This window comes from Anthonomus grandis, chromosome 4 (genome assembly GCF_022605725.1).
Source record: "Anthonomus grandis grandis chromosome 4, icAntGran1.3, whole genome shotgun sequence".
Lineage (NCBI taxonomy): Eukaryota > Metazoa > Arthropoda > Insecta > Coleoptera > Curculionidae > Anthonomus > Anthonomus grandis.
In genome coordinates this window covers 30,280,787-30,307,698 of record NC_065549.1, presented here as the reverse complement: position 1 = coordinate 30,307,698, position 26,912 = coordinate 30,280,787, and the positions used below count along the sequence as shown (strand labels likewise).

At 33.5% G+C, this 26,912-nt stretch overlaps 3 protein-coding genes and 1 long non-coding RNA gene across 7 annotated transcripts in view; 2 read left to right on the top strand and 2 right to left on the bottom strand.

Moving 5' to 3' along the window:
- The window catches only part of LOC126735583 (desmoplakin-like), a 55,163-nt gene extending 54,152 nt beyond the window's left edge, over positions 1-1,011 (top strand). Inside the window, exon 19 of the mRNA XM_050439611.1 lies at positions 771-1,011. Coding sequence (XP_050295568.1) covers positions 771-891 — 121 coding nt within the window. The 3' untranslated portion in view covers positions 892-1,011. The remainder of the gene's footprint in view (positions 1-770) is intronic.
- Positions 1-26,912, top strand: part of LOC126735585 (programmed cell death protein 6-like) — an 84,408-nt gene that overhangs the window by 5,431 nt on the left and 52,065 nt on the right. The gene's annotated exons all lie outside the window — the stretch shown is intronic.
- The window catches only part of LOC126735586 (uncharacterized), a 53,093-nt gene that overhangs the window by 16,384 nt on the left and 9,797 nt on the right, over positions 1-26,912 (bottom strand). Inside the window, exon 5 of one of the 4 annotated variants that reach the window (XM_050439620.1) lies at positions 20,598-20,613. The exons of 2 other annotated variants lie outside the window; for them this stretch is intronic. In XM_050439620.1, the coding sequence (XP_050295577.1) occupies position 20,613 (1 nt within the window). In that variant the 3' untranslated portion in view covers positions 20,598-20,612. Of the gene's footprint in view, positions 1-20,597; positions 20,614-20,636; positions 26,795-26,912 lie in introns of those variants that run through there. One more of the 4 variants, XM_050439619.1, reaches the window with a different exon arrangement.
- Positions 993-16,751, bottom strand: LOC126735588 (uncharacterized). Its single transcript, XR_007660457.1, has 2 exons — positions 15,756-16,751; positions 993-15,694 (listed from the first exon to the last, which is right to left on the bottom strand). It is a non-coding gene; the product is annotated as an uncharacterized LOC126735588 (long non-coding RNA).

The window sequence follows — 26,912 nt, the reverse complement described above, 5'->3', positions numbered from 1 at the left end:
TTCCTTATTTTAAATGGGACACTCGGTATATTATTACGTATTTCGATAAAAAATATTTTTTCAAATTTTAAAACAGGCGGCCATGAATGCGTTCCAAGTTTTCATTGCATTTTATGATATGATGAAATATTATGTGAATATGATGTGTTATGTCATTTGAAAAAAATACGCAGGCGTGTCATTACAATGCTTCCTGTTCGTTCATTTTTGTAAATTAGTTTTCTTCTTCTTATGGGCTTATTTATCAACCGATTTAAAAAATACTCATATCAAATTATTGAAAGAAAGAACCGCATTTCAAAAGTAGTTGTTCCCAATAATGTGCTATTTAAAAAAATAATGTAAATGCCAAAATTAATGATTTGGACATTTTACAAGTCATAAAATGCAATGAATACTATTTTTTCCATGATAATTTGATTAAAAATTAAAACTTTCAACGCATTCATGGCACCCTATTTTAAAATTAAAAAAAATGATTTTTTTAAAAACAAAAAGTAGCAAATAGAGTACCATTGTTTTCAGAATATTATTTTCTATCAAAATATGTAATAATATACCAAGTATTAAAATAAGAAAGTTAGTGTCATTTCCTGTTAAACCGGAAGTGATGGAAAACAATAGAATATGTCAAAAGATGCTCTTATAACTATTCTATCGATACATCAAATTTCATTTGTTTATCTTGAAAAGTAAAAAAGTTCTTAAGTGTTCCCTCTTTTATGTGTCACCCGGTATATAGAGATTTAAATAAAAAATATTTATTTTAGATCAATAGATTTCTTCAAAGAACAAATAGATGACCTTAAAACGAGGATCGATCGCACAATGAAGGAGAAGTGCTGTGATTGTGAGCAGTATTTTATAACTACAAATTCAAATAGCAATTAAAATTAAAGAAAGATCTTTATGAAATATTTTGTATATATACTTGTGTACACATATATATTAGAGTTATGTATAAATATAAATATTTTTCATAAAAAATAGAGTAGGAACACAACAAGAAAATCTTTTATTACACTACAATAAGCGATATAACCAAAAATATAAAAATTATCACAATATTAACAACTTAATGTAGAATAAAAGTGTTAATCCTACCTTATTAGAGTTGATAATCAAAAAATTACATTTAAATTAAAGCTAATACATGAACATTGCCTTGATCTATACGTTCTTTTTAATAAAAAATATCTAAATATTACAACAGGTTATGGAGGTAGATCCCAGCCGCTAGATTAAAAATCCGGTAGGTAGAGTTTCTATCTGAAGCAGCCGTGAAATTATAAAACGTTTTGTTATGCGAGTATTGTTATTTTCGGCTTCGGCGAGGTAAAGAAAACGCTTGGTCCAAAATTGTTGGGGCGAGAAAACTGTATTATAGATATTCCGACCTTTAGTATAATAATAATGTATCTAATGCCTAGCCTATTTGTATTGTAGGTCTAGTTTTGTACCTCTGAAGAGGGAGTGCCACCTGCGAACAGCTATGCTAGTTAGTTGGTTCTAAGTATGGCGGCCTCATAGAGAAAGTAAAATAAGAGAGATGTCAAAAGATAGCACGTTTCGGATACATTATTTTTGACACTTGACAGTTAGTAATTCAATGACTAGAAAGGGCAGCGCCATCTATATTGACACTTGATATTAACAGCTAATATTGACATTGGCGTAATAGACAGTCATACCTGCCAATGTTGTCACTTGTCACTCTTCTGCTCGAACTTTCTTCATGACTCAGCCTTGTACATTTTCCCCATTTCCATGTTTTCTAGTTTCGGGTTCTTTAAAAATTTAAACTGTAATATATTTAGTCTAATAATACATTTTACTTGTTAATAATTGAATTAGTCAAAATGTACTAGTTTGTTTTCGGTGAAAAACTGAAGAAAGTCTTCAGGAAAAATCTACAGGTAAGTACATCTTAAATGTTTGTATATACCGAGTGGAGCGTCGCCGAGCGGAACATAGGAAATCCCATGTAAATTTTAAGGGGGTCATTTATTGGCTTCCCTATACGTTTTACAGGAAAAATGTAAGATAACTTTTTGCGGAGACCAATCTGGCAAACCCTCGTGCAAAGTTTCAAAAAATTTTAATAAGCGAATCTTGAATTATTCAATTAAATGTAATTGCAAAATTAGCAAATTTTCGGTTCAGGTAAAACCAGACACCAACCACCAGCAAACAATTTGTTATAAGGCTTTGTCAAATCTGACGTACAGCCGAATACAAGAAATGTTTTTTTTTTCGTTTTATCAATCTCCTCAACCATACATTCAAAGTAAGACACGTTAACATTACTTTTTTATCTCAACTTTTATTTAATATAACGATGAAGTTAAATTAAATATTTATATCTATTTTTTCGTCGATTGAATAATTCATACTTGTTTTCAAATATCGACTGTTACTGATTTATTGACACTTTTCCTCGCGTCAGTGACAATATTCATTTTACTGGTGCCCGTTTGGTTTTACCTGAACCGAAAATTTGCTAATTTTGCCATTGTTGCTTTAAAACCAAAATAGACTATTTTAAGTGTAAAAAATGGTATAGTTTAGATGAAGTTTCTTGGACAAGTATAAAAACTAAAAACGTTTAGCACGCGACGTTTTCTTTATAAGGCATTATCGTGCATATAATTTTTGTTTCTCTGGCCTAATATATATACATATAAAATAGTAAAAATGTTATTTTACAACCAACAAAAACGCGCTTTGCCAGTGATTGAATTTAAAAAATTTTATTCACTACAGAGATTTTGGTAAAAAGTAGTCAAAATAGATATTGTATTGCTCGGGCAATTTTAGATAGTGGTAGTCATGTTTTATTTCCAGATTATAGATTTACCAGTTCATAAGGCAAATGTGTCAGTAGTGGGAATAAATAATAAAAGTTGTATTAGAAAAAGGTGTGAAATAATGGTAAAGTCTCACTGTAATGAGTTTTCGGTAAATATATCTTGCTTAGTATTACCTAAACTTACCGAAAATGTGTCCATATTTGATATTGCCATTTCACAGTGAATATACCTGCTAATATTGTTCTTGCTGATTCGAAATATTTCATATCTAATCAAATTGATTTACTAATTGGGGCAAAACATTTTTGGAACAACATAAAGGATAGAAAGATTTCTTTGGGAAAGAACTTGCCTATATTACAAAATAATCAACTTGGTTATGTTATTTCTAGTACAATTGATTTGAAAACAAAAACGTGGGGTTTCGTTACTCATAATAAATTTGAACGGCTCGAATAAACTGTAGTCAATTATTTATTTGTTTCTTCTGAAAAAATTCATAAAGATAATATGATCAAGTTCTGAGAGGTAGAGGAAGCAAGTAACAATGTTAGTTTGTTAGAGAATGATGAGATTTGTGAGAATCAATTTGTTAATGGCCACTAGATCGATTGTTAGAATTCCCTTGAAAGAGGGATAACTAAAGCGGGAGATACAAACGCTCTTGCTATTCAACGCTTTCTAAATTCACTCATAACGGAGAATTTAAATTTAAATATAAAGAATTTATGAATGAATATAGAATATCAGGGCACATGGAATTAGAGCAGATTAAAGATACCATAAATGTGTATGGATTTTTACCACATCACGGCGTTATTAGAGAAGAGAGTTTAAGTGCAAAGTTACAAGCGGTGTTTGATGGTTCTGTGGTTCCAAGTCATGGTAAACCGGTAAATAAGATTCAGTACAAAGGTGCCTCCCATACAAAATAATATTTTTCATATTTTATAAAGGCACATAAAGTTGTAGTTACAGAAGACAGAAAAAATTTACCATCAAATTGTAGTTGATCCCAAAAATACGTGCTTACAAAATATTGAGTGGAGGTATGATCGAAATAAACCACTGTCCTTTTTTGTCTTAGTCGTTTAGATACGATCTCTGGATTTTATCCAATTAAGCTCGGCAAAGTATATCAGGATTTAATGTGTGTGATTTAGTGTTTCATAAAACCTTTCGGTCGTTTTAAATTTAAAATGTTGCCATTCGGTGTAACCTATCCACCTGAACTTTTTCTATGCTAATAAATAAAATTCTGATGGGGCTTTATAAGGTAATATTGCATATCGATGATATACACCGACTACTGAGGAGAATAGTAACATTTTAAATGAAGTTTTAAGAAGAAATTATAAAGAAGGTATAACTTGAAATAAACAAAAATGTGTTTTCGGTGTACATTTCTTGTTTCTAAATTTTCAGGTCCCCCATATCTGACAAGAAAATGTCTGTAGACCCCGAGGGCGTAAATGAGATTGTCAAATTATTTGAACTTCGTTTTTTTAGGTATGGTTTCGTGCCGATTTAACAGAACTGATATCTTAAATTGAGGCATTTAACAAAATGAAAACATTATTACAGAAAATTCCTTGTCTTGAAAATGTTGACGCCAGCCAGAAGACCATTATTTCTGTGGATGCTTCTTCTTTTGGTATAGGATCGTGTCTTATTTCAATATAAAATAAAAAAGATGTCTATTATGCTAGATAGCTGTCTAAAAGAGAGCACAGTTATGCTCAAATCGAGCGCGAAGCGTTAGCTTTAACGTGGCCATGTGCCAAGTTTTCTAATTATGTGTTTGCCAGCTTTTGGACTCTCGTGCAGTGGAAATTGGTTATCCACGGCGGCAAAGAGGAGAGTTTATTTTCCCTAGAAACATACAAAATGGCAGACTTTGAATAAAAGAAGGAAATATGGATGCGAAATTGCTAGAATTTGCTATAACTATAAAGCTGTTAAATTCAAAAATAAAAAACTCATTGTTGCCTCATCAAAACACATTACGAAAATGGTACAGTACAATTAATGAAAAACCAGGATTTTCTAAGCAAGCTTTTTCTATCATATCACTAAACTACAAAGAAAAGTAAGCTTTCATAAACATCACTATAGGTGAGATGTCAATAAGATCACAAATCAGTTGGGATAAACACAGTGGCCACTTTTCTGAAATCGTGAATTTGAGGAACAACCTAAGAAGGGAGCATAACAAGGACATACCTGCTAAAAGTGCATTAGTTTTTTAGCAGGTATTTGAATAATCGTTGGCAAGTAAAATTAGGATAATTTTAAATCAATAGACTTACCGGCACTGACAGAGCAAATTTGTTGACCACATTTTTTTTCACAAATTTTAAACCATTATTTATAAATCCGGCAACAGATGAAACCATTTATTTTTACTTATGTATATTTTTGTATCCGTCAGTATCTTCACATGGTGAAATGAGTGCGCAACACAAAGATTTAAAGTCTTTAATTGACCCGGAGGGAAAACTCGTCAAATGGGACCAACTTTTTAGCAAAAGATGAAATTATGCCGGTAGCGACCCACAATCCGTTATTTACAACCAGGGGTTGTGGTGAAATAGCCTAAGTAGTTTAAGTTCAGAGTGTTTGCAATATAATGAAAAATGTAAAAAGTGTGAAAACTGTAATCCCTTTTTACTAGTAATTAAAGTTTTTTAAGCTGTATCTTGTGCCTTTAATTAAGACCCCAATTTCCCAATATACACAATGGTTCAACAGTTTATGGGCCCAGACCCGCTCTAAAGTTTTGGTTTTTGTCGTGGAAATTGGTGGGCCGGTGAAAGTTTTTTTAGAGCTATAAAAGTGTATTACTTTAGCTGTGATGCTTGAAGGAACCCTAAGAAGAATACAGAGACATGGCAGAGCAAGTAGGCTTGTTAAATATCGCAAAATGAAACCGTGAAAATTGGGTTACTTGGAAGTTTCAAGTACATTAGCATTAAGGTCAAAGGGCTATTTTAGGGCATAGTGGATGGCACCACAAAAAGGCTAATGCCTCCAGGAAACAATCAAGAGTGGGATAACAAGGCTCAAGAGCTTATAGTTTCCAGGCTGGATAAGAGTGTCACAAATTCCATTTTAGCCTGCAAATCCTCAGAAAGAAATATGGGCAAAAGAAAATCAAATTATCAAAATTTAATAAAGAAAATAGCAAGAATATATAAACTATGTAGATGGAAAGGTGGCGGACTTTACTTCCCAATTAGAAGAAATAATAGTCAAGTATGGATTTTTTTCCAGGAGTATGGTAGAAAAGTTAGTGTTCATATTCCAAAGCAAAAAAGGGTCGAAATTAGATGCTAACAACATCATCATCATATGATAAAAGGTTATCGAGTATATCTGCCACAAAAGAAAACTTTTGAGATATATAGATATGGTGTTTATACCTGAAGATGACAAACCTCAGTTAAAGGACCCTCTAAAAAAGGAAAAACTTGGACTTTTAAATTTTTCAGAAGAGGAGGAGAAAATAAATCAAGGGCTCCTATTAAGAGACAAATTTGATCATGAAGAAGTACAGGAGGCAGCTGATCTAAGTGACCAGAGTAGTGAGAGTGCGCTGGATGAACCTAATGAGGAGATTGATATTTTTGAGAATGTAAATGGTTCCGATAAATCTCTCGTTGAATCAGTGAGGGAAGCTGAACCAGAGGTCAATGAACAACAGATATGTATTTTAAGAAAACCAGAAAAGAGGAAAATTCGACAAACAGTGTGGATGAAAGATTATGATATGAATTCTGATATGGACCAGTGTGACATGTGCTTTAATACACAGACAGTGAGGCGCCTTTGGATTTAAAAGAAAATCTGTCGGAAAAGAACAATGTAAAATAGAAGGAGGGTATTCAAAAGAAGACACAAGGACAAAAAACTAATAGACAATAAATGGGTTCTTAAGATTAAAAGTGATGGACAATATAAAGCGCGTTTATTGGCAAGGGGGTTTTAGCACAACTAAAGTGAGAGGTCGTATGACTTGTATGCACCTGTTGCCAAGTTGTGCACATTTTGAATCCTTTTAAAAATGGCCAATTATTATGGAATGATAATGCATCAAATGGATGTGCAAAGTGCTTTGGTTTATGGTGACATCAAGGAGGAGGTGCACATGACATTGCCAGGACAAACTGTGAATCAAAAAGTTTATAAATGAAATAAGTCTATATAGGATCTTATAAAGTCTCCGAAGTATAGGAGCAATAAGTTTGATAATTTAATGATAAAAGAAAATTTTCTTAAATCAGGCCATGATTTTTATTTGTACTAACGAATTTCTAACAACAAAAATTATTTGTTTTGCCTTACGTGGATGACGTATTAATTCTAGGTTGTGATTTAGTAGATGTTAAAAATGTCAAATATATGTTATATCAAACAGAAATTAGCAGGGTTTATTAATTTCTTTGCTCCTATAAAGGCAGCGATTGAACAGGAATTAAATCTGGGTGAAAAAACAATCCGTGAGTTGCAAATTCGAATAGAAAAGTTAGTTGCAGTTTTTAATGAGTATAAAGAAGTCCAGTCTACTATCGAGTTAAATTGTGCGATTGCAAGGTTAGAAGAGCATTACGCAGACAGAGAAAGCTTTACTGCAATTCATACTGACACATTGGTAACTGCACAATTGGCTTTAGATAAGTTAACTAAAAAAGATGAAATTCCTGTTCAAACGCCTGCTCTGGTAATTCCACCCCAGTTTATGTCGCAAAATATAGTGCCTACTATTTCTAATATGAATTTACCTCCAATTAAATTGCCAAATTTTAATGGGGAACATAGTAAGTCGCTTGAATATCGAGAAACTTTTCAATCACTTATTCACCATAACAGTTCTTTCGAGAGAAATTCAAAAGTTTCATTATTTGAGAGCGTCTTTAGGGGATGGGGCAATTAAAGTGATTTAAAGTTTAGAGTTTTCCTCTAACAATTACACTGAAGCTTGGGATTTTATATGTAAGAGGTTTGACAATTCTCGTTTATTGGTAAATGACCATCTTAAGGCCATTTTTAACTTGGTGGTGGGTTTAAGGAACTTGATTGACTCCCTTAACAAGCATTTACGGGCACTTAAAAGTTTGGGATTACCTATCGAGCATTGGGATGCTTGGCTTGTTTATTTTATTTCCATAAAGTTGGATAAGAGTACTGCTCGTAGTTGGGAGCAGGAGAATGATAAAAATTTGCCTTTGTTTCAAGATTTTTTAAATTTTTTGAGCAACTGTGCTGATTTCCTTGAGTCACTGGAAGTTAAACATACTGTTAAATTTGAAAGTAAGGGTAGTAAGTCTCAGAGTTATTCGTTTTTTACCAAGGAAAATGAAAAAGTAAAGTGTTTTTTGTGTGATCAGAGTCATGCAATTTATAATTGTAACATTTTTCTTGGGTTTTCAGTCTCTGAAAGATGGGACAAGGTTAAAGATTTGAAGTTGTGTTCGAATTGTTTATGTAAGGGACACTTTTCCAAGACATGAAGGTTTTACCCCTGCAAGAAGTGTAAGTTTAGGCATCATACTTTGTTGCACACTAATTTTCAGTCGAGACCTAGCTTGGAAAAGTCAGAGGTGCTAGGTGGTGTGTCAAGTAAACGCCAAGAGAGTCCTGAGGTTGAACAGACATTGGTGGTGACTCAGGAGGTTAAGAATTCAGAGATTGCTGTTGCCCTATCCAGTCGGAGTTCCAGAAAGGAACATGTTTTACTGTCAACTGCTGAAGTTTTAGTTAGGAATAAGCATGGCAGGTTTTGTACTGCTCGTGGAGTTTTGGATTGTGGCAGCCAATCTTGTATTATTTCAGAAGCGTTTTATAAGGAAATGGATTTGCCAGTTTGTAGTGCAAATGTGTCTGTTGTGGGTTAAACAGTGAAATTTTGGGTTTAAATAAAATATGTGATATTTCCTTAAGGTCCAAGCAAAGTGAATTTGGTTTTGAGATGTCTTGTTTAGTGTTGCCAAAGATTACTGAAAACTTGCTCATATTTAATATCGATGTTTCGTCTTGGAATATTCCAGGTAATATTGTTCTTGCCGACCCAAGGTATTTTGTTTCTAGCAAAGTTGACTTTTTAATTGGGGCTAAGCATTTTTGGAGTATTCTAAAGGAGGGTATAAGATATCATTAGGTAACAATTTGCCTATTTTACAAAACAGCCAGTTTGGATACATTATTTCAGGAACAGTTTGCCTACCTTCAAAGCAATTGGGATTGCTATGTCAGCATGATTCTTTAGAGTCCTTTGATCAGACTGAGACAGTTAATTCGTTGTTGGTAACCAATGAGAAAATTCATGAGGATATGATGAAATTTTGGGCAGTGGAAGAAGTAAGTGACAGGAGTGATGCATTAGAGGATGATGAGATTTGTGAAAATCAATTTGTTAAGGAGCATTATAGGGATGCTGATGGTAGATTCGTTGTTAGAATTCCTCTAAAGTGTAAACCCACTGAAGTGGAAGCAACAAAAACTCTAGCTGTCAAGCGATTTGTTAATTTAGAGCGCAAATTTGCTCTTAATGAAAAGTTCAAAATTATGTACAAGGATTTCATGGAGGAGTATAAGAGGTTAGGTCATATGGAACTGGAAGATCTGAATGAACATCGTACGTTAGATGTTTCGTGTTTTCTACCTCACCATGGTGTTATTCGTGAGGAAAGTGTGAGTACGAAGTTGAGAGTAGTGTTTGACGGTTCGGCAGTTCCAAGCAGTGGCAAATCCTTGAATCAGATTCAATATAAAGGTCCTCCCATTCAGAACAATATTTTTCACATTTTACTAAGATTTAGGGTACGAAAGGTTGTTGTGACTGCGGACATCACAAAAATGTACAGACAAATTTTAGTGGATCCTGCGGATAGATGTCTGCAAAAGATAGTTTGGAGGGATGATCCAGACAAACCTTTCTCTACCTTCGTTTTAAATACCGTAACCTATGGGATGGTTAGTTCTCCTTATTTAGCGATAAGATTTATTAAGCAGCTTGCATTTGAGAGTAAAGACAAGTTTTCAAAAGCTTCAAATATCATTCTAAATTATTTTTACGTGGATGATTACGTGATTTCAAGTTTTGACAGTGTATCTGAGGCTATTGATACTTGTTCTGAAGTTTCTAGTATTTTGGCATCAGGGTGTTTCCCTCTGCAAAAATGGTCCTCAGACATACCGGAGGTATTAGCTGCATTGAAAGATTCTTCGGAGCCTTTTAGTGTTTTAAATTTTGGAGATGACCAACACATTAAAACTTTGGGAGTTCAGTGGATCAGTTCTTCTGATTTTTTGACTTTTCGTATAGAGAATTTAGATACCTCACTTCCTGCTACAAAGAGAAATGTCCTATCAAGCATAGCAAAGATTTTTGACCCTTTGGGACTGTTAGGTCCAGCTATAGTCGTGGTGAAGATTCTAATTTAAGAGCTATGGTCTCTTAAGTTAGATTGGGATGACAAGATCCCAGATGATTTGGAAATTTCTTGGAATCAGTTTCGAAATAATTTAGAGGTGTTTAATTCCCTTAGGATTCCTAGATATGTCTTAGGTTCGTCAGAGAATTCTAATGTTGTGATACATGGGTTTAGTGATGCGTCACACAAAGAGTATTGCGCGGTAATTTATATGACCTGGTTTGATGAGCAAGGAAAACCGCAGCTTTCTTTGTTATGTTCGAAAACTAAGGTTGCGCCGTTAAGTCAATAACAGTGCCTAGGCTCGAATCGTGTGGTGCGTTGATGTTAACCCGTTTAATAAAGGTTGTTAATGAGGCTTTACAATTCAAGGTGTATAAATGTTTTTTGTGATGTGACTCACAAATCGTGTTGCATTGGTTACATACCCCTTTGGATAAATTGCAAGTTTTTGTTCGTAATCGAGTTTCAGAACTTAGAAATTCAACTGAGCTAGATTCCTGGAGGTATGTTAATACCAAAGATAATCCTGCAGACCTTGCGACTCGTGGCATATGTCCTAATGAATTGGTGCATTCAAAATGTTGGTGGCAAGGTCCTGATTTCTTGAGGAGCGAAAAAAAAATGGCCAAAAAACATGATATTTTCGGGAAAACTTGATTAAGCAGATTTAGTAAAAAATGTATGTGTTTTAAAGAAAAATGAAATCGAAAGTTGTTTACCTTTTAATCGTTTTTCAACCTTAAATAAACTATTAAGAGTTCAAGCATATTACTGTCGTTTCATATTCAATAGCAAATTAAAAAGTATTGAGAAGGAAAAACGATTATTTGGTCCTTTGTCACCTAAACAGCTTGAACAAGCTATGACTGTTTTAATAAAGTTAGCACAGGCTGAATCATTCAGCGCTGAAATAGAAATTCTGACTAATGGTGAGAATTTAAAACCAAAACACAGACTTTTAGCACCTACTCCTTTTATAGAAAGAGGGGCTTTTAAGGGTTGGGGTCGCCTAAAACATGCACCAGTGAGTTATAAAAAGAAACATCCATTCTTGTTAGATGGAAAGCATTATTTCAGCCAGTTAATCTTTGAACCCGAGCATGTTCAACTGAAACATGCAGGGCCACAATTATTATTGTTTTCTATTAGGGAAAAGTATTGGGCTACTAACGGCATGAATGTTGCAAAGGGTGTTGTACACAAATGTGTTACATGTTTTAAAGCTAAACCTTAAGACTGCAGTACTATTATGTCAAACTTACCCAGTGCGCGAGTGACAGTGTCAGCTCCATTTACCGTGACCGGTGTGGATTACGCCGGTCATTTTATGTTAAAAGATCGGAAAGGTCGAGGTGCTAAGCAATTTAAGGCTTACATTTGTTTGTCTATTTGTTTTGGTACTAAAGCAGTACACCTCGAGCTTGTCACCGATCTGAGCACTGAGGCATTTATTGCCACTTTTCGGCGATTTACCGCCAGACGCGGCAAACCAGCACATTTATATTCCGATAATGGGTCAAATTTTATTGAGGCAAACAGAGAATTGTCAAATCTGTATGAATTTCTGACGAATACTAGTAACGAGATTTCAGTTAGTCTGAGTGATTATCGTACAGAATGGCATTTTATTCCGCCACGATCGCCCACGTTTGGTGGATTATGGGAATCAAACATTAAGGGAGTTAAATACCACTTAAAGAGGGTTATTCAAAACACCATTTAAATGTATGAAGAGTTTGCGATAATTCTAGTTCAAATAGAGTCAATTCTCAACTTTCGTCCTTTATATCCCTTATCATCTGATCCCTCTGATTTCGAATCCCTTACCCCTTCTCATTTTTTAATTGGGAGGCCAATCATTGCCGCTCCAGACCCTAATTTGGAAGATGTCAAAGTTAGCAGCTTCTCAAGATATCAGCTGCTGCAGAAAATCAACCAGGACTTTTGGAAGCGCTGGTCTAAATGTTACTTGAACCAGCTGCAAGAAAGGGGCAAATGGAAACAGACGTTTGCCAACATCAAGAAGGATGCGCTTGTTCTACTCAAGGCCGACAATCTGCCCCCATGCAAGTGGTTGCTGGGACAAGTTACAGCCACCCATCCAGGTTCCGATGACGTTGTTCTAGTGGTGAATATTCGAACCAGCAAAGGAGATGTGAAGCGGGCAATAACAAAGATTTGTTCCTTGCCAGTTTCTGATGAAGTTCCGGACCATGCTAAAGTTGAACTTTGAACCAGTTCAAAAAGTTGAACCAGTTCAACGCGGGGGAGTATAGAGAAATAACAGACCAAGCTGGCACATTCCTACTTTGCCTCTCGTTCGGCCCAGCTCTTCCGGGAACCAGCTTACGTATCGGTCTGTCTGTCAACAAAAAAAAGACCGGTCGCACACATTTTTTATCTGTATAATTTATAAGTTTCTGTTACCAAATAAATCATATTACGTATTATCGAGTCCGTAATTAAAAAACATAAAATAACTACAGTCCACTCTCCGCCAGTGGCGATATTGCGTCAATTTTTGAAGCTCAAAAGTATTTTAAATTTCTCAATTTATCCCCTCAGAAATTAGACTTAGAGTGGCGAATGTTGCCAGATATTGATTTAAAAAACAAACAACTGATTTTGATTCTTTTTCGTCACACGTATTTCACTGTAAAAACTGAGCTAGATATGGAAATGTTTCCAAACCTAACAAAATTAATAAAGACTGTAATGTGCCTGCCTCATTCTTCTGCTGCAGCCGAAAGAAAATTTTCCAAATTGAGTGTTATTAAAGACGATCTAAGAAATAGACTGAATATAACTACATGCAATTCCATCTTATTATCCTCAGATATGCTGGATAATAACGTATGCTATACATGGCAATCTTCAGAAAAACTTTTGCAACAAAAGCCAAAATATTTATAGAAATATAAAATGTAATTAATTATTTATTGTATAATATGTATACATCATTAGTTAATAGAGGTTTACTTTTGTTTTTTGTTATTTAAGTATCTGGACAAAGAGAAATTTTTTTTTATATACATATACATCTTATTTTAATTAATAAGTTTTTTTATTCGTTTTATTTTTATGTTAAGACCTTTTAGAATCGGTGATTTAGTTCCTATATTTTTATCTATATCTGTATGAATTTTTTGTTTGTTTGTTTTTTTTTTGTAAAATATATTCATATACCTATTTACTTCTGTGGTTTTACTGCAATTGATTATATCAGCCGAATAATTATTACCAAAATAAGTACCATTTTTCAATGACCAAAATAGAGAATTTTATATTTTAATGTAAATAGAATAGTTTTGACGCAATTTTACTCCAAAATATAATCTTAAAATTCAAAAATTTTTCGCGGCGCGCTTCAGCGGCGAGCTATACTATTCTCCTTTTGCCACCAATAGTAATTGTACAAAAAAAGTGGTACAATTTATACACAAATTGGTACATTTTCCCAGACAATCTGGTACATTCAAAATTATTGACCTGGCAACACTGTTTAAAACGAGTTTTAAATAGATTTGGAATGTCTCAGTGTAATGAAATGGAACTTTAGGTTAAATTTGGGACTCAAGTCTGATAGATTCAGATTACTGTATTCCCTAAGAAATTATGACATAAAATCTCAAAAAAATTACAAAACGTAGCATACCTTTCACCAGTAGTTTTGAGTCGCTAGAATTATTGACACCAATTATTCATGCTAAGATTGTAATGCAAAGTATTTGGTAATGTAAGGAGGGCCATGGTTCCCTCCTTCCTTCCAATATAAATAACATATGATTAAACCTAGTAATTGATCCCAATTTAGTTGATTGCATTAATATAAAAGGACATGATTTAATATATAATTCCAAATACCTTTTGTGATGCTCCTTAATATGGATACGATTGTTGTATTTATTTAAGATCATTCGATGAAACTTGGTTGTTTTACACAACTGTTTTGTGCGAAATCGCGGGTGGCACCCTTAAAAGCAATTTCCATACTGGGGTTAGAGCTGTGTAATGCAGTTTTAATTGTAAGGTAGTGTGGAGTATAACTAACAAAAAAACGACTAGGAAAACAAATATCGCAAAATCAGAAATCCACACATAAGCATGCTCTAAGAACAAGGCGAAATAGCCGCTGCTACTATTTAAAAACTAGGAATATCCATAGAATAAAGTGGGGCAAAAGTCCGAAAATGATTTTACTGATATATCCCTTGCAATTTGACAATGTCGCAACAAGTGGTTTTAGCCTTACACATGCATGCATCGACGAGAAAAATATTTCTAGTAGTGAATAATTGTGCGAATTATGAGGTAAGTTACAGATTTGCAAGCTGTTCAAGTAATTTCGTCATCATACTATTTAAGGTGTAACTAAAAACGGATTACTTTAAATCCGCATTTATAATATTTACAATATATAGGTTATGTTTGGTTGTAAAGCATAAAGAGTAGTGCCTCCATCCTCGCTGTACGTAAAGGTAGGAAATATCTTTGTGAGCCCGTTACATTTGGGGCAAAAGTCCGCAGTAGTGTGTGGGGTAAAAATCCGCACTGCGGACTTATGCCCCATAAGAATCAAAATTTTTTTTGGTATTTATCCTCACCTATTTTATTTTAGGTCATATAAAAGCAAAACCGATCGTAAGATATGTACCGAGGATATGTTGGACACTATAATTGTTTTCTTTAAAATGAGTTTATACCTAATTCTTTTTTATTATTGAATAATTCCTGCATGTTCAATTACTGGTTTAATTTTTTTTTTTAAATATAGTAAATGAACAGTGTGTTCATTTACTGGATTTTACTTAAAATAATTTTTTATGCGAATTTCCACCTTAAACATATCTTACATAGAACTGAACTAACTTGAATAATAGCATTTATACCCAAATGCAGTCAAACCAGTAAATGAAAGTTAATAGAAAACGTTTATTTACTGGTGTTCATTTATTGGACGACAATTATTTTTCAGATGGCTCCAAAATATTCACGTTTTAAATACACGGAGGAAGCTTTGGATGCAGCAATTAGTGAAATTCAAGCTGCAACTATTTCATTAAATAAAGCTTCTTCTAAATATGGCATACCAAAGTCCACTTTACATAACAAATTAACGGGAAAGGTGCCACATATTCGAAAAAATGGGCCCCTTTACAGTCTTGAGCGCTCATGAAACTAGATTAGTTAATTGGATTTTGTCAAAAGCCAAATTGGGATTTCCAATGCATCCCAATGAGGTTAAGGACTCAGTACAAAAAGTCCTTAAAGATTCTCAACGACCAAATAATTTTACTGATGATAGACCAGGAGATAAATGGTTAAAGCTTTTTCTTCAGAGGCACCCACAAATTTCAAAAAGAAATACAGAGATTATTTCCAAAACTGGTGCTGCGGTTACTGAGGATGGTATAAGGCAATGGTTTTTAGAACTTATCCAGTACTTAACTGACAAAAATGTATTAGACATGATGTCTGATCCAGCCCGCATTTTCAATGCGGATGAAACCGGTATAAGAACGTGTATGAAGTCAGGTTTGGTTCTAGGGCCCTCCAAAAAGTTTAAAAACCTTTACGAGATTGCAGGCGGAAATGAAAAAGAGTCAATTACAGTGCTGTGCAACTATGCTGCTAATGGTGTGGCAGTCCCACCAATGATTGTTTTCCCATACAAAAGAATTCCTAAAGCGCTAGCTCTTTCGGTGCCAAAAGGTTGGGCCATTGGGAGGTCCGATTCTGGGTGGATGACCAGTGCAACGTTTTTTAAATATATTGCGAATATATTTTATCCCTGGCTTTTGGAAAATAGCGTTATATTTCCAGTAATTCTTTTCATACATTGCACTATAATTTGGACCTGTATGAATTCTGTGTAAAACAGAATCATCCTTTATTGTTTATACCCGAACTCGACACACATACTACAACCTTGTGATGTCAGTATATTTAGACCCCTAAAAGTTGAATGGAAATCTGTGTGCCGACTTCATAAACAAAAAAAGAGTTGTACACCAATTAATCGGCACAACATCCTCTTTAAAGAAGCTTTTGATAAGGCTTCTAAACCAGAAACCCTTATAAATGGATTCTGAATTTGTGGCCTTTATCCATTAAGCCCTGACTCAGTTGATTAGTCAAAGTGTATTTCAACCCGGCGTAATGAAATCTTTCAGAAAAGACCCAGTACCGAATTATCCATAGAATACTGTAAATAAATGTTCCTTGAAAGTATTGGACCATGATTTAAAGGTCAATATTATCACAAATTTGTCCAACAGTGTAGATTCTTTTAAAAAAATTTGCGAAAAAAACGCAGGCGACTCAACAAGTTTTAATGACAGTAGCGATAATGTTGACCATTTATTTAGCGAGTCTGAAATAAATGACATGTCAGGGAATATACAGAGCGGTATATTTACAGATTCCTTTTTAAACGACTTGCCCCTTGAAATTGACGGAGTTTTATATGACCCTCCAACTTATCAGACATCATCATTACCAGAAATTGATGTAATTACACCTATTTTATTACCTGATGTGCATTTGAATTCCCAAATAAAATCATACTGTTTAGAAATTCTTGACACGATTATCGACAATGCATTTATTATTATAGAAGACAGAGAATTCCAATCTGAGTGTATGGCTATTCCAGCCAAAACTCTCCCTTGCAGCGAATCGAAGATTAAAATATTATCCAATATTGTCATTAATCCAGGAAATAAAAGTTTAGATAAAGCTTGGGAAAATCATCTTCACTGGCCAAAGCAAGAGGGTGTATCAAAAAAGAGAAGCCAACGTGTTCAAATGCCCTACGCAATAACATCCGATAAGTGGGTGAAACATCATTCTGAACAAGAAAAAAAAAAGAATAGATAAAGAGAATATAATAAAGAAAAGAAAACTGGAAACGGCTTTAAAGAAAACGTCAGCTGAAACTAACAAATTAGCTAAGAAGCTTAAAAGGGTTGTTAAAGAAGGGGGACCAGAAAAAACAGAAGATTCAAAACAGTTGATAACCGGAGTTCGAGAAAATCAAGGTAATTTTAACTATACCTCATAAGAATTTAGAATAAAATGAAATTTAATGTATTATGCTTTTAGTTAAAGAAAAACAAAATGATGTGGAAGCGACCAAGATCCAGGATGTTGATGATGAAAATAAAAAGTTAGCCGGAAAACAGAACAAGAAGTTAAAATTGGCTGTTAAAGAAGGAATCAGAAAAGTTTATTGATGGAGTTCGAGAAAATAAAGGTGAGTTTAGTAATTATAAAAAATGGATAAAAGAAATTATAATGTTGATATTTATGTGCTTTTAGTTGTTAAAAAAGAAATAGACGTGGAAACGAAGAAGCCTGACAAAACAAGCAGTAAAAGTAAGTAAATAAATAATGTGTCTGTCTTATATGATATAGATACATGAAAAATATATTTTAATCATATAATGTATTCACATTTGCATTTGCAGCTTTTAATATTGGAGACTTAGTGGTTATAAGTTACCAAACGAAGAGGTATCCAGGTTTAATAAAAAATATAGATCAGGGTGCCCAAGAATATGAGATCAGCGTTATGGAAAAGATAAAACCAAATTTTTGGAGATGGCCCAAAAATGTGGACCAAATTTGGTATAAGAGAAAATTTGTTTTAGAAAAAAATTCAGAGCCAATATCATCCAAGGGCAGTATATATTATTTAAATATTTGATAATTAAAAAAACCCTATTAAATTGGAGGATGAGTTCATTTACTGGGATTTTGGGCATTTGTTATAAAAATCGGCAAAATTAAAAAAAAATATAAAGGGTAACGTATCTCTTGTTGTTCATAATAAGAGAAAATTGTCGAGACTTTTGTCTTTAAAAATGTTATAGTACTTAAGTAAATGTATAACTGATTTACAGGTCATCTAAGTCAAAACTTTTCTTATTTGTTCATTTACTGGTCTAGTGACCCTAAATGTATTTTTTGAAAATCTGACAAAAGTTTATAACGAGTTTAAGTTTCCTCCTAGCGCTGTATTTAATATGGATGAAAGCGGTATATCAATAAAATACCAAAAATTTTAACTGCTAAGGGAAATATTTCATCTGCTGAACGAGGGGAAACTGTTACTATAGTTTGTTGCATGAATGTTGCGGGAAGCTTTGTGCCTCCCGCCATAGTTTGTCCCCGCAAAAGACTAAAAAATGAGCTTATGGATGGTGCTCCACGAGAATCCATTGCAATGCGTTCCGATTCGGGATACATAAACAGTACTTTGTTCATACAGTGGCCTAAGCATTTTAAATCTAAAGTAAGGCCAGATAAAGAACGTCCTGTACTGCTGATTATGGATAATCACTCCTCCCATGAAAGTTTAGAAACCGTGAACTACTGTAGAGAAAATTACAAACATTTGTTAACGATACTACCACACAGTAGTCACAGAATTCAGCCATTAGACAGATGCTACTTTAAGGCCCTTAAAACGTTCCATGCAGACCAATGGTTAACGAACAATCCAGGAAGGCAAATTACTCACTTTCAAATTTCTAAGATACTTGGCAAGGCATACGAACGTTGTTCGACTATGGACAGAGGTGTTACCGGTTTTGAAGTGTGTGGAATATATCCAATAAACAGGAACCTAAGATGATTTTCTTTCTTCCAAAGTCACAGATAAAGAACCAGAGAAAGAGAAAAATGACTTGGACTCTGTAGCAGACTCGGATGATAGTAGTAGCACAAGCGGCACATAAAAGAATTCTGGAAACCAAGCAATAATACTACCATCCACTTCCAATACAATAAATCTTTTGACACCAGAAAAGCCTTCTACATCAACACAAGTTTCTAACAAAATTCCATCGGTGACACCCGAACAAATTATTCCGTTTCCGAAAAGAATGGAAGAACAGAAAAGGAGGCGTCAAGGTAAAAAGTCTACAATTCTGTCCAGTACGCCCAACAAGAATAAATTGGAAGCACTGACTGAAGAAAAATTGAGAAAGGAAAGCCTGAAATCCAAAACCTGCGCCAAGAGAAAAATTACTGATCAGGTCGAAGAGATCTCGTACTTTAAAAATCAAAGTACGAGATCTTAGAACATTGAAAGGCTAGAATGAGCATTACCGTGGAACTATGGGCAGTTTTTTTGCTTGCAACATCTCTGATGCAATGATGCCAAATGCTTATGTAGGAATGGCAAAAGAAACACACTTTATAATATCATAAAAATTTGACAACATATTTTGAGGCACAAAACAATACTATTCCTATTTAATAAAATATGAAGCCTTTTTTTTCATAAAATATGATAAGATACTAAGTACGGGATCAAGTTCTATGAGTTCTCACGACATATGCCGGCTATATTCTAAATGCATACATTTACCAGGGTAGAATAAACTCGCAACGATCTAGGGTAACTATACGACATGGACGTCTAAGACACGGGACGTCTATAGACATCAATGTCACATTACATATAGAAAAATGTGTGTGATATGACGACGACAGACATTTGAGGCGTTTAGAATAAAAGGGGTATAAGTACAATTTTAACGAAATCTGAGATAAGTACTTAGATTACTACCTTAAGTTCACATTTTTTTGGTACAAAAGAGATACAAGTGATTTTCAAACTTGTGCCGCCATCTATTAGTGAGTAGAAATACTATGTATCTAAAAGCGGAACTTGGTTCAAAATAAAAGGGGTGCAAGTACATTTGTACCCATTTTATTCCAACTTAAACCACTCAGGTGAAATAATAACTTTGTGTTTTTTATGGTTTCTACCTGGTGTTGTTATATTTTATGTACAAAAAATTGTGAGTTCATGAGGATCAAGTGCTGCCTTTCTAAATTACATTAAAAAAGCATGGAAAACGAAATTTCACAAGGGAAACAAACTTTTAGGTTAGGTTTTTTTTTAACCGGTAATACTTTAAAATAACTGCTTTTTCGCAGACCTGTGGCTTTTATAGTTTATGTATATATAACATAACGTATTTTGGTTAATTTTTTAGACGAACTTTCCGATCCATTTGCCACCGATGAAGACAGCGATTACATACCTGAAAGTGATACTTCCAATGATGATGTTGATTTACCAGAAAGATACACTCAAGTAACAGGTAAATAAACTATTTTGCTTAAAATAGGTACTTAATTTTTGCTCATATATGTTTTTAAATTTATTAATGTGTAATAAAATAATTATAAAATAATTGTAACAAAATATATTAATAAAAATTTTTATTTTCAGATAACAGTGCAGTGTTTTTTGATTTAGATAGTGACGCCTCCAATAAAGATGTAGCTGGACCCAGTGACGCTCTTCAAAGAAAGAAATTAAGTAGAAAAAAGAAGCGGAATGAAAGTGCCTGGAATATTAAGGTAAAAAAAAACGCTTAGAAATTCAGGAAAAGCGTATATTGGTCATAAAAATAAGCCACATATCCAACGTAGTGTTAAGCCCTATGAACACACTTGCAGATACAAGTGTAGCACAAATATTTCTGAAGATGACAGACAAGAAATATTTCAACAGTTTTATGTATTGGCCGATTACAATCTACAAAATGGTTTTATTTCTTCATGCATAAGGAAAAAAGACATTCAAAGATAACGAAACAACGCCGCTACTAACAAGCAGTTTAGTACTGAAATATACCTTCGACATAAGCGAGTGTGTAAGATATTTTTTCTCAAAACCCTTGACATAAGTAACAAAAGGTTTACAACGGTTTGTGCAATAACGGATATAAATCGCATATGCGCCAAGGACAAGAGCGGTATAGGTCCTGGCAGAAAAATGGAACCTGCACGTCGAAAATTAGTAATGGGGTCATTCTCATTTAACTTTGATATTTGATGTCTTCAAGACTTTTTTCTTCAGGTTTTGTTTGTTAGTGTCGATTAGATGTTTTAAAATAAAAACTAAACACGGATTAATCACATGTTTAGGAAATAATATATCTTGATTTTATCAATGTAATTTTATTTCATTTTAAAGTCACAAAATGTCAAGGTTCGTCACGGTCTCTTTCTTAGTTGCTTTCATACTATCATGATTTTTCGTTAAGGAATTGTTTTTTACTTAGGCTTTACTTAGATAACTAAAAAATATTGATTTAATTTTTAACTTTTCGCCTATAGATAGGAAACACGTCTTTGCTTTTCGTATTTATTAAATTCTTTCAAAGTATTGTCTCTAAAAAATATGTCAGGTTCGTCACTACTATTAAGAAAGCGTAAAATTCTTATATGGACCAATTTACTATTTCCAGTTAACCACCTGCTTGCTAAATGAAACCATAGTGTCGCTACGCAGTGTAAAGAAAGTGTTTTTTCAGTTAAATACTGTGTTTAAAAAAGTGTTTTTTTGTGACTTTAAGGTGAGTATGTTTATTGCTTGTCAGTTACGTCACGCAAATAACTTTAAATTTCTTTATATTTTCTTAAAACTAATTATTGTATTTTGTTAACCAAAGCAAACTAAAAGTTAGGTTATGTTTACAATAAAATACCGGTCGCCGGTCATAGTCAAATAGTCTTATTTTTAATAAAATGTCAGGTTCGTCACGGTCAGCTGCGTTACTATTCTTTCGTAACGCAGCTGACAAGTTCGTGACGAACCTGACGTTAAAAGTAGTAAAGTAGACATTATTTTCAGCAATGCCGTTAACACCGGCTGAACGTGCAAGGCGTTATAGAGAAAAACTGAAAGAAAACCCCGAAAAAAGACAAGAATATTTGGAAAAAAGCCGAAAGAGGGCAAAGAAGTCCAAAAAGTCTATAGAAGAACTTTCCGATAGGGAGCAGCGTTACCAAAGAAAAAAATGGAGATTGTACCAACAGAAAAGTCGGCAGATAAAAAAACATGAACGTGAACAGGACCAATTTCTTCAGCAAAATACTCCACCGGGAAGTCCGATACCCCTGCCCGATCATATTCCTATGGAAGATGTTGGAATAGTAAATGAACCTCCAAGAAATCAATCTTACTTAGAGGCTAACAGGTCTTCCGGAAGCAAGAGACTTCGCAAGGACAGAACTGCTGCATACAGGAAAATCAAGCGTTTGGAAAAAGACTTGGAAAAAACAAAGCAGTCTTTACGGAAGTATAAGAAACGTTGCCAGCGATACCAGAAAAAGAATGTTGTGGCAGGGAGTCAGAAAAGTGAAACAGCTAGTCCTTACAGTAAAGCCATCCAAGATACCAAAGGATATAATGTTCCTGAAACTGTAAAAAAAACTCTAGTTTTTCATAATGCACTAGTTGCACAAATAAAAGACAATTACTCAAAAACAAACAACGAAAAAGAAAAGCAAATTATTTCTAGAGCCACTAGTGGAACCATTGTCAAAAAATATAAATTTTTAACAAGAACTAAAAAGGTACTCCAATGTCATTCTTCAACTACAATGTCAAAAGGGAAAGGAAGATGTCGACTTACTTTACATCCACTTCATAAAAAAATACGAGACTTTTTTAATAGAGATGACATAACTACGTTAACACCGAGAAAAAAACAAACAGTAACACGAGGCAAGATCAAATATCAGAAAAGATTGCTAAAGGAAACCCTTAAAAATCTTTATGAAAAGTTTTGCAAAGAGTTTCCTTGTAGTAAAATTAGTTTTGCGACATTTTGCAAGCATAGACCTTGTTGGGTTGTGAAACCAAAACTTTCCGATAGAGATTCTTGCTTGTGCAAAAAACATTCCAATATACAGCATAAACTGGATACTTTAGTAAAATAAAAAATATGCACAGAACGCAACATCGAAAACGTATGTAAGCTGGTTACGTGTGATGTAAAATCAAAAGATTGCATGAAAAATATCTGCCCAAAATGCCAAGATCAGGCCGCTATAATCCTCGCGGATATTAAAGATCCAAATAAATTAGTTAATTGGAACTTTTGGAAACTTGAAAAAGAGGAAAGGAGCAAATCAGGCAAAACATTTTTTGTTAATAAAACAAAGCTTATCCGTGAATCTGGAATGCTAAAGAACCTATGCACAAATTTTAATGCAGAACTAAAAACAATGTTCTGTTGGCATGTCTTTAAAAAAAATCATGAAGCCAGTCAAAGGCAAAAATGTATTTCTGATCTAACTTATGAAGAGGCTGCTGTACATATAGATTTTTCTGAAAATTACTCATGCAAAATGAGTTCAGAAATACAGGCAATGCATTTCGGTTCCTCACACAACCAGGCCAGTCTCCATACCGTTGTAGTTTACTATGACAATAAACCTCCTGAAAGTATATGTACCATTTCTTCCTGTACTCGGCATGACCCTCCTGCTATTTGGGCCCACTTACGTCCTGTTTTAGAAGAACTAAAACAAAATGGTGTGCAAACTGTTAACTTCTTTAGTGATGGCCCAACATCACAATACCGCAACAAGGACAATTTTTTTTATTTGAATACATATTTTAGAGATTATGGATTTTCAAATGCTTCATGGAACTTTTCAGAGGCTTCGCATGGTAAGGGTGCTCCGGATGGTGTTGGAGCTGCAGTCAAAAGAGTAGCTGATGGACTTGTCTGTAAAGGGAATGACATTCCAGATGCAGAAGCGTTATTTAGGATTCTTCAAGGAAAAGTAAATGTGAAACTTTATTGGATCGATTTAGAAGATGTCATTAACTTTGATTCCAAAAAAGAAATAAATAATCGTTACAAAATGACTAAAGGCATTATGAAAGTAGGTCAAATTATTTTGAAAGATTCTGAGTCCGATTTATATGGACGCGAATTATCGTGTTTTTGCAAGAAATTGCCTACAACATGTGATTGTCATTCATTGCAACGGATGTATTATCAAGACTGTGAAACTGTAGATTCAGACGATAACCCAGAAGATACCACTCCTCAACAACAGCTTCAACAACAACAATTTTTACCTGTGACCTTTGAAAATGTAAAAATTGATCAATGGCTGCTTGTTAAATATAACAATGTGATATATCCGGGCGTTGTTACTGATACAAATAACGATGAATCCTGTGAAGTTAAAGTTCTGCATTCTGTAGGAGTCAATAAATACATTTGGCCAATCAAGGAAGACAAGATCTGGTATAAATTTGAAGATATAGTGGGTTGTATTGATGCAACTAAACGAATTTTACAGTTTAAAACGCCGTTTTGGCTTGAAAATGGGAAAGCATCAACTAATTTAACCTAAGTATTTTATTATTTGTTATGAGTTACTTAAAATTTAGAGTTTATTTTATTATGTTTGGTTAAATTTAGAATTTACATTTTTGGTTAAACGTTTTTGTAATTGGAGCCATTTAATAAAAAAAAACAATTATTATTTAAATGTGTTTGTTTTCTATCAATTTTTAGCATCATTGTCAGGTTTGTTACATCAGTGTCAGGTTCGTCACTATTTAGAAAAACACATAAAATATGGTATTGCTTTTTATAGAAAAATAGAAACTAAAAAAAAATAAATTACCCATCGGCTTCTTGCAATAATTAATGTTTTAAAAAGAATTCTTAACCTGGGTCTAAGGCTAATTTTCTGACTTTTAAGAAATAGTGATGAACCTGACAAAGTTCAGTAAGCAGAATCACTCAAAAATGGGTAAAATAAAAAAAAATTTGCACTGCTTTTGCCAAATTGTGTTATAAAACATGATTAGAAAATGATTTGTTTGTTTTTTTGCATAATATTAAATATTTTGTAATGAACGATTTTCACTATTGGTTTGACGACTTTAAATGAGAATGACCCAATGGAACATATCCAAATGTTTCCTAAGTCTGGCATCAGACCTGAATTTAAAAAAAATGTATAGTTTGTATAAAGAGTATTGCATAGAGAGCAATGCTACTCCTGTAAAAGAATCTTATTACAGATACATATTTAATACAGAATTTAATTTCAGATTTCACCGCCCTAATTCCGACACGTGCAGTAGGTGTGATAGCTATGCAAATATTATTAAACATTCTAAAGACAAAATTAAAATCAAGAAGGTAAAAGTACAACAGGACCTTCATCATAGAAAAGCTGAGAAGGCATTGGCTGTGAAAAAGTCAGATATTCTGGAAAATAAAGATTCTGCTGACACATATGTGGTGTGCTTTGATCTCCAGCAAGCCCTACCCACTCCACTTATAACCACCTCAAAAGTTTTTCATCTTAGGCAACTCTGGACTTATAACTTCTGTGTACATAACCTGGTAACTGGAAAATCGCATATGTATGTTTGGAACGAGACAGTTGCATCGAGAGGATCACAAGAAATTGATTCATGTTTGATTCATTTTATCAATGAAGTTCTACCTCCAACTATCACTAAAATAATAGCTTATAGTGATTCCTGTGGTGGATAAAATAAAAAAATAGCAAAATTATTTATGTTCCTGGTAAAATCTACTAAAATTCAAGAGATTCATCACAAATTTTTGGAGCCCGAACATACGTTTATGGAGTGTGACCAGGATTTTGGTATTATTGAAAAGGTTAAACGTAAAATAACGCAAATTTTTATACCAGAACACTGGATGACGTCATACAACAATCCTCTAAAAAATTTACAGTTCATGAGATGAAAAAGGAAAACTTTTATAGTTTTGCTCAATTAAACCAAATTATAAGTGACCCTAAAAAAGATATTGATAATCATGTAATCAGATGGAGGGAAATTCAGTACTTCTTTTATTCAAAAGAGGCAGAGACATTTTCTTTTAAACACAAATCATTATTGGATCCAATGGTGCTATTTTATACATATCTCTGTCCTTGCAAAACAACAGGTAGGCCAAATTTAAACTTTAAAAATGCATTTTCTTTGCTAAACAAAAGGGCTATAAAAATAAAAGAAGCTAAGTGGAAGAACTTACAATCCTTATTGGAGTTTATTCCTCCAATATATCACGAATTCTATAATAATATTGAATATGAAGGAAAGGGCAAAGGAAAAAGTAAAAAACAGAAAAGTTCTGGTAGTAAGGCGACTATTCCAATAGAAAAAAAGAAGACATTAGCGGAAAAGCCAGAAGAACAGTTACCAGAGACAAGTATGGCAGATGACGATGAAGAAGATACCGAAGATTATATTCAGATAATGAATAGTGTTTCATTTACGTGTTTGTTTTAAGAGATTTTTGATGTTTAAGTTGAATAAAGAGCATTCTAAATCACTTTTAGTAGTATAATTTTGTATCCAAAAACGTTTAGAATAAAATGGGTATAAGTACATTTTACAAAATTTTAAAAAATATATTATACATTTTGAAAAAACAAACTAAACCCAAAAAATAACTGCCATAGTAACAGACCAACATAAAAGAGTTTTCTACCTTTTTGCTGACTTTTTAAACACCAATAGACTTTTATTCTAGCCGCCTCATTTGTTATTTTTTGTTATATTTCGAGTATTTATGAGTAAGGAAGTCTATAAGTACAAGTTTCACTGTAATATCACTTTTAACAGCAGATTGATGGCTGTGTCACACAAAGCACCTTCAATCTTTTTTAAGTTGTAAACCCTTCAAACTTTTAATTCCCAGTTGACCTACTTCCAAGTTGAATTAACTGTAATCAAGAGTAAATGCAAGATCTCTAATTTAAATGTACTTTGGAATTATTTTTTGTAAATAATCTAAATTATCTATTAAAAAATAAAATACTTTTTACATTATTTGGATAAAAC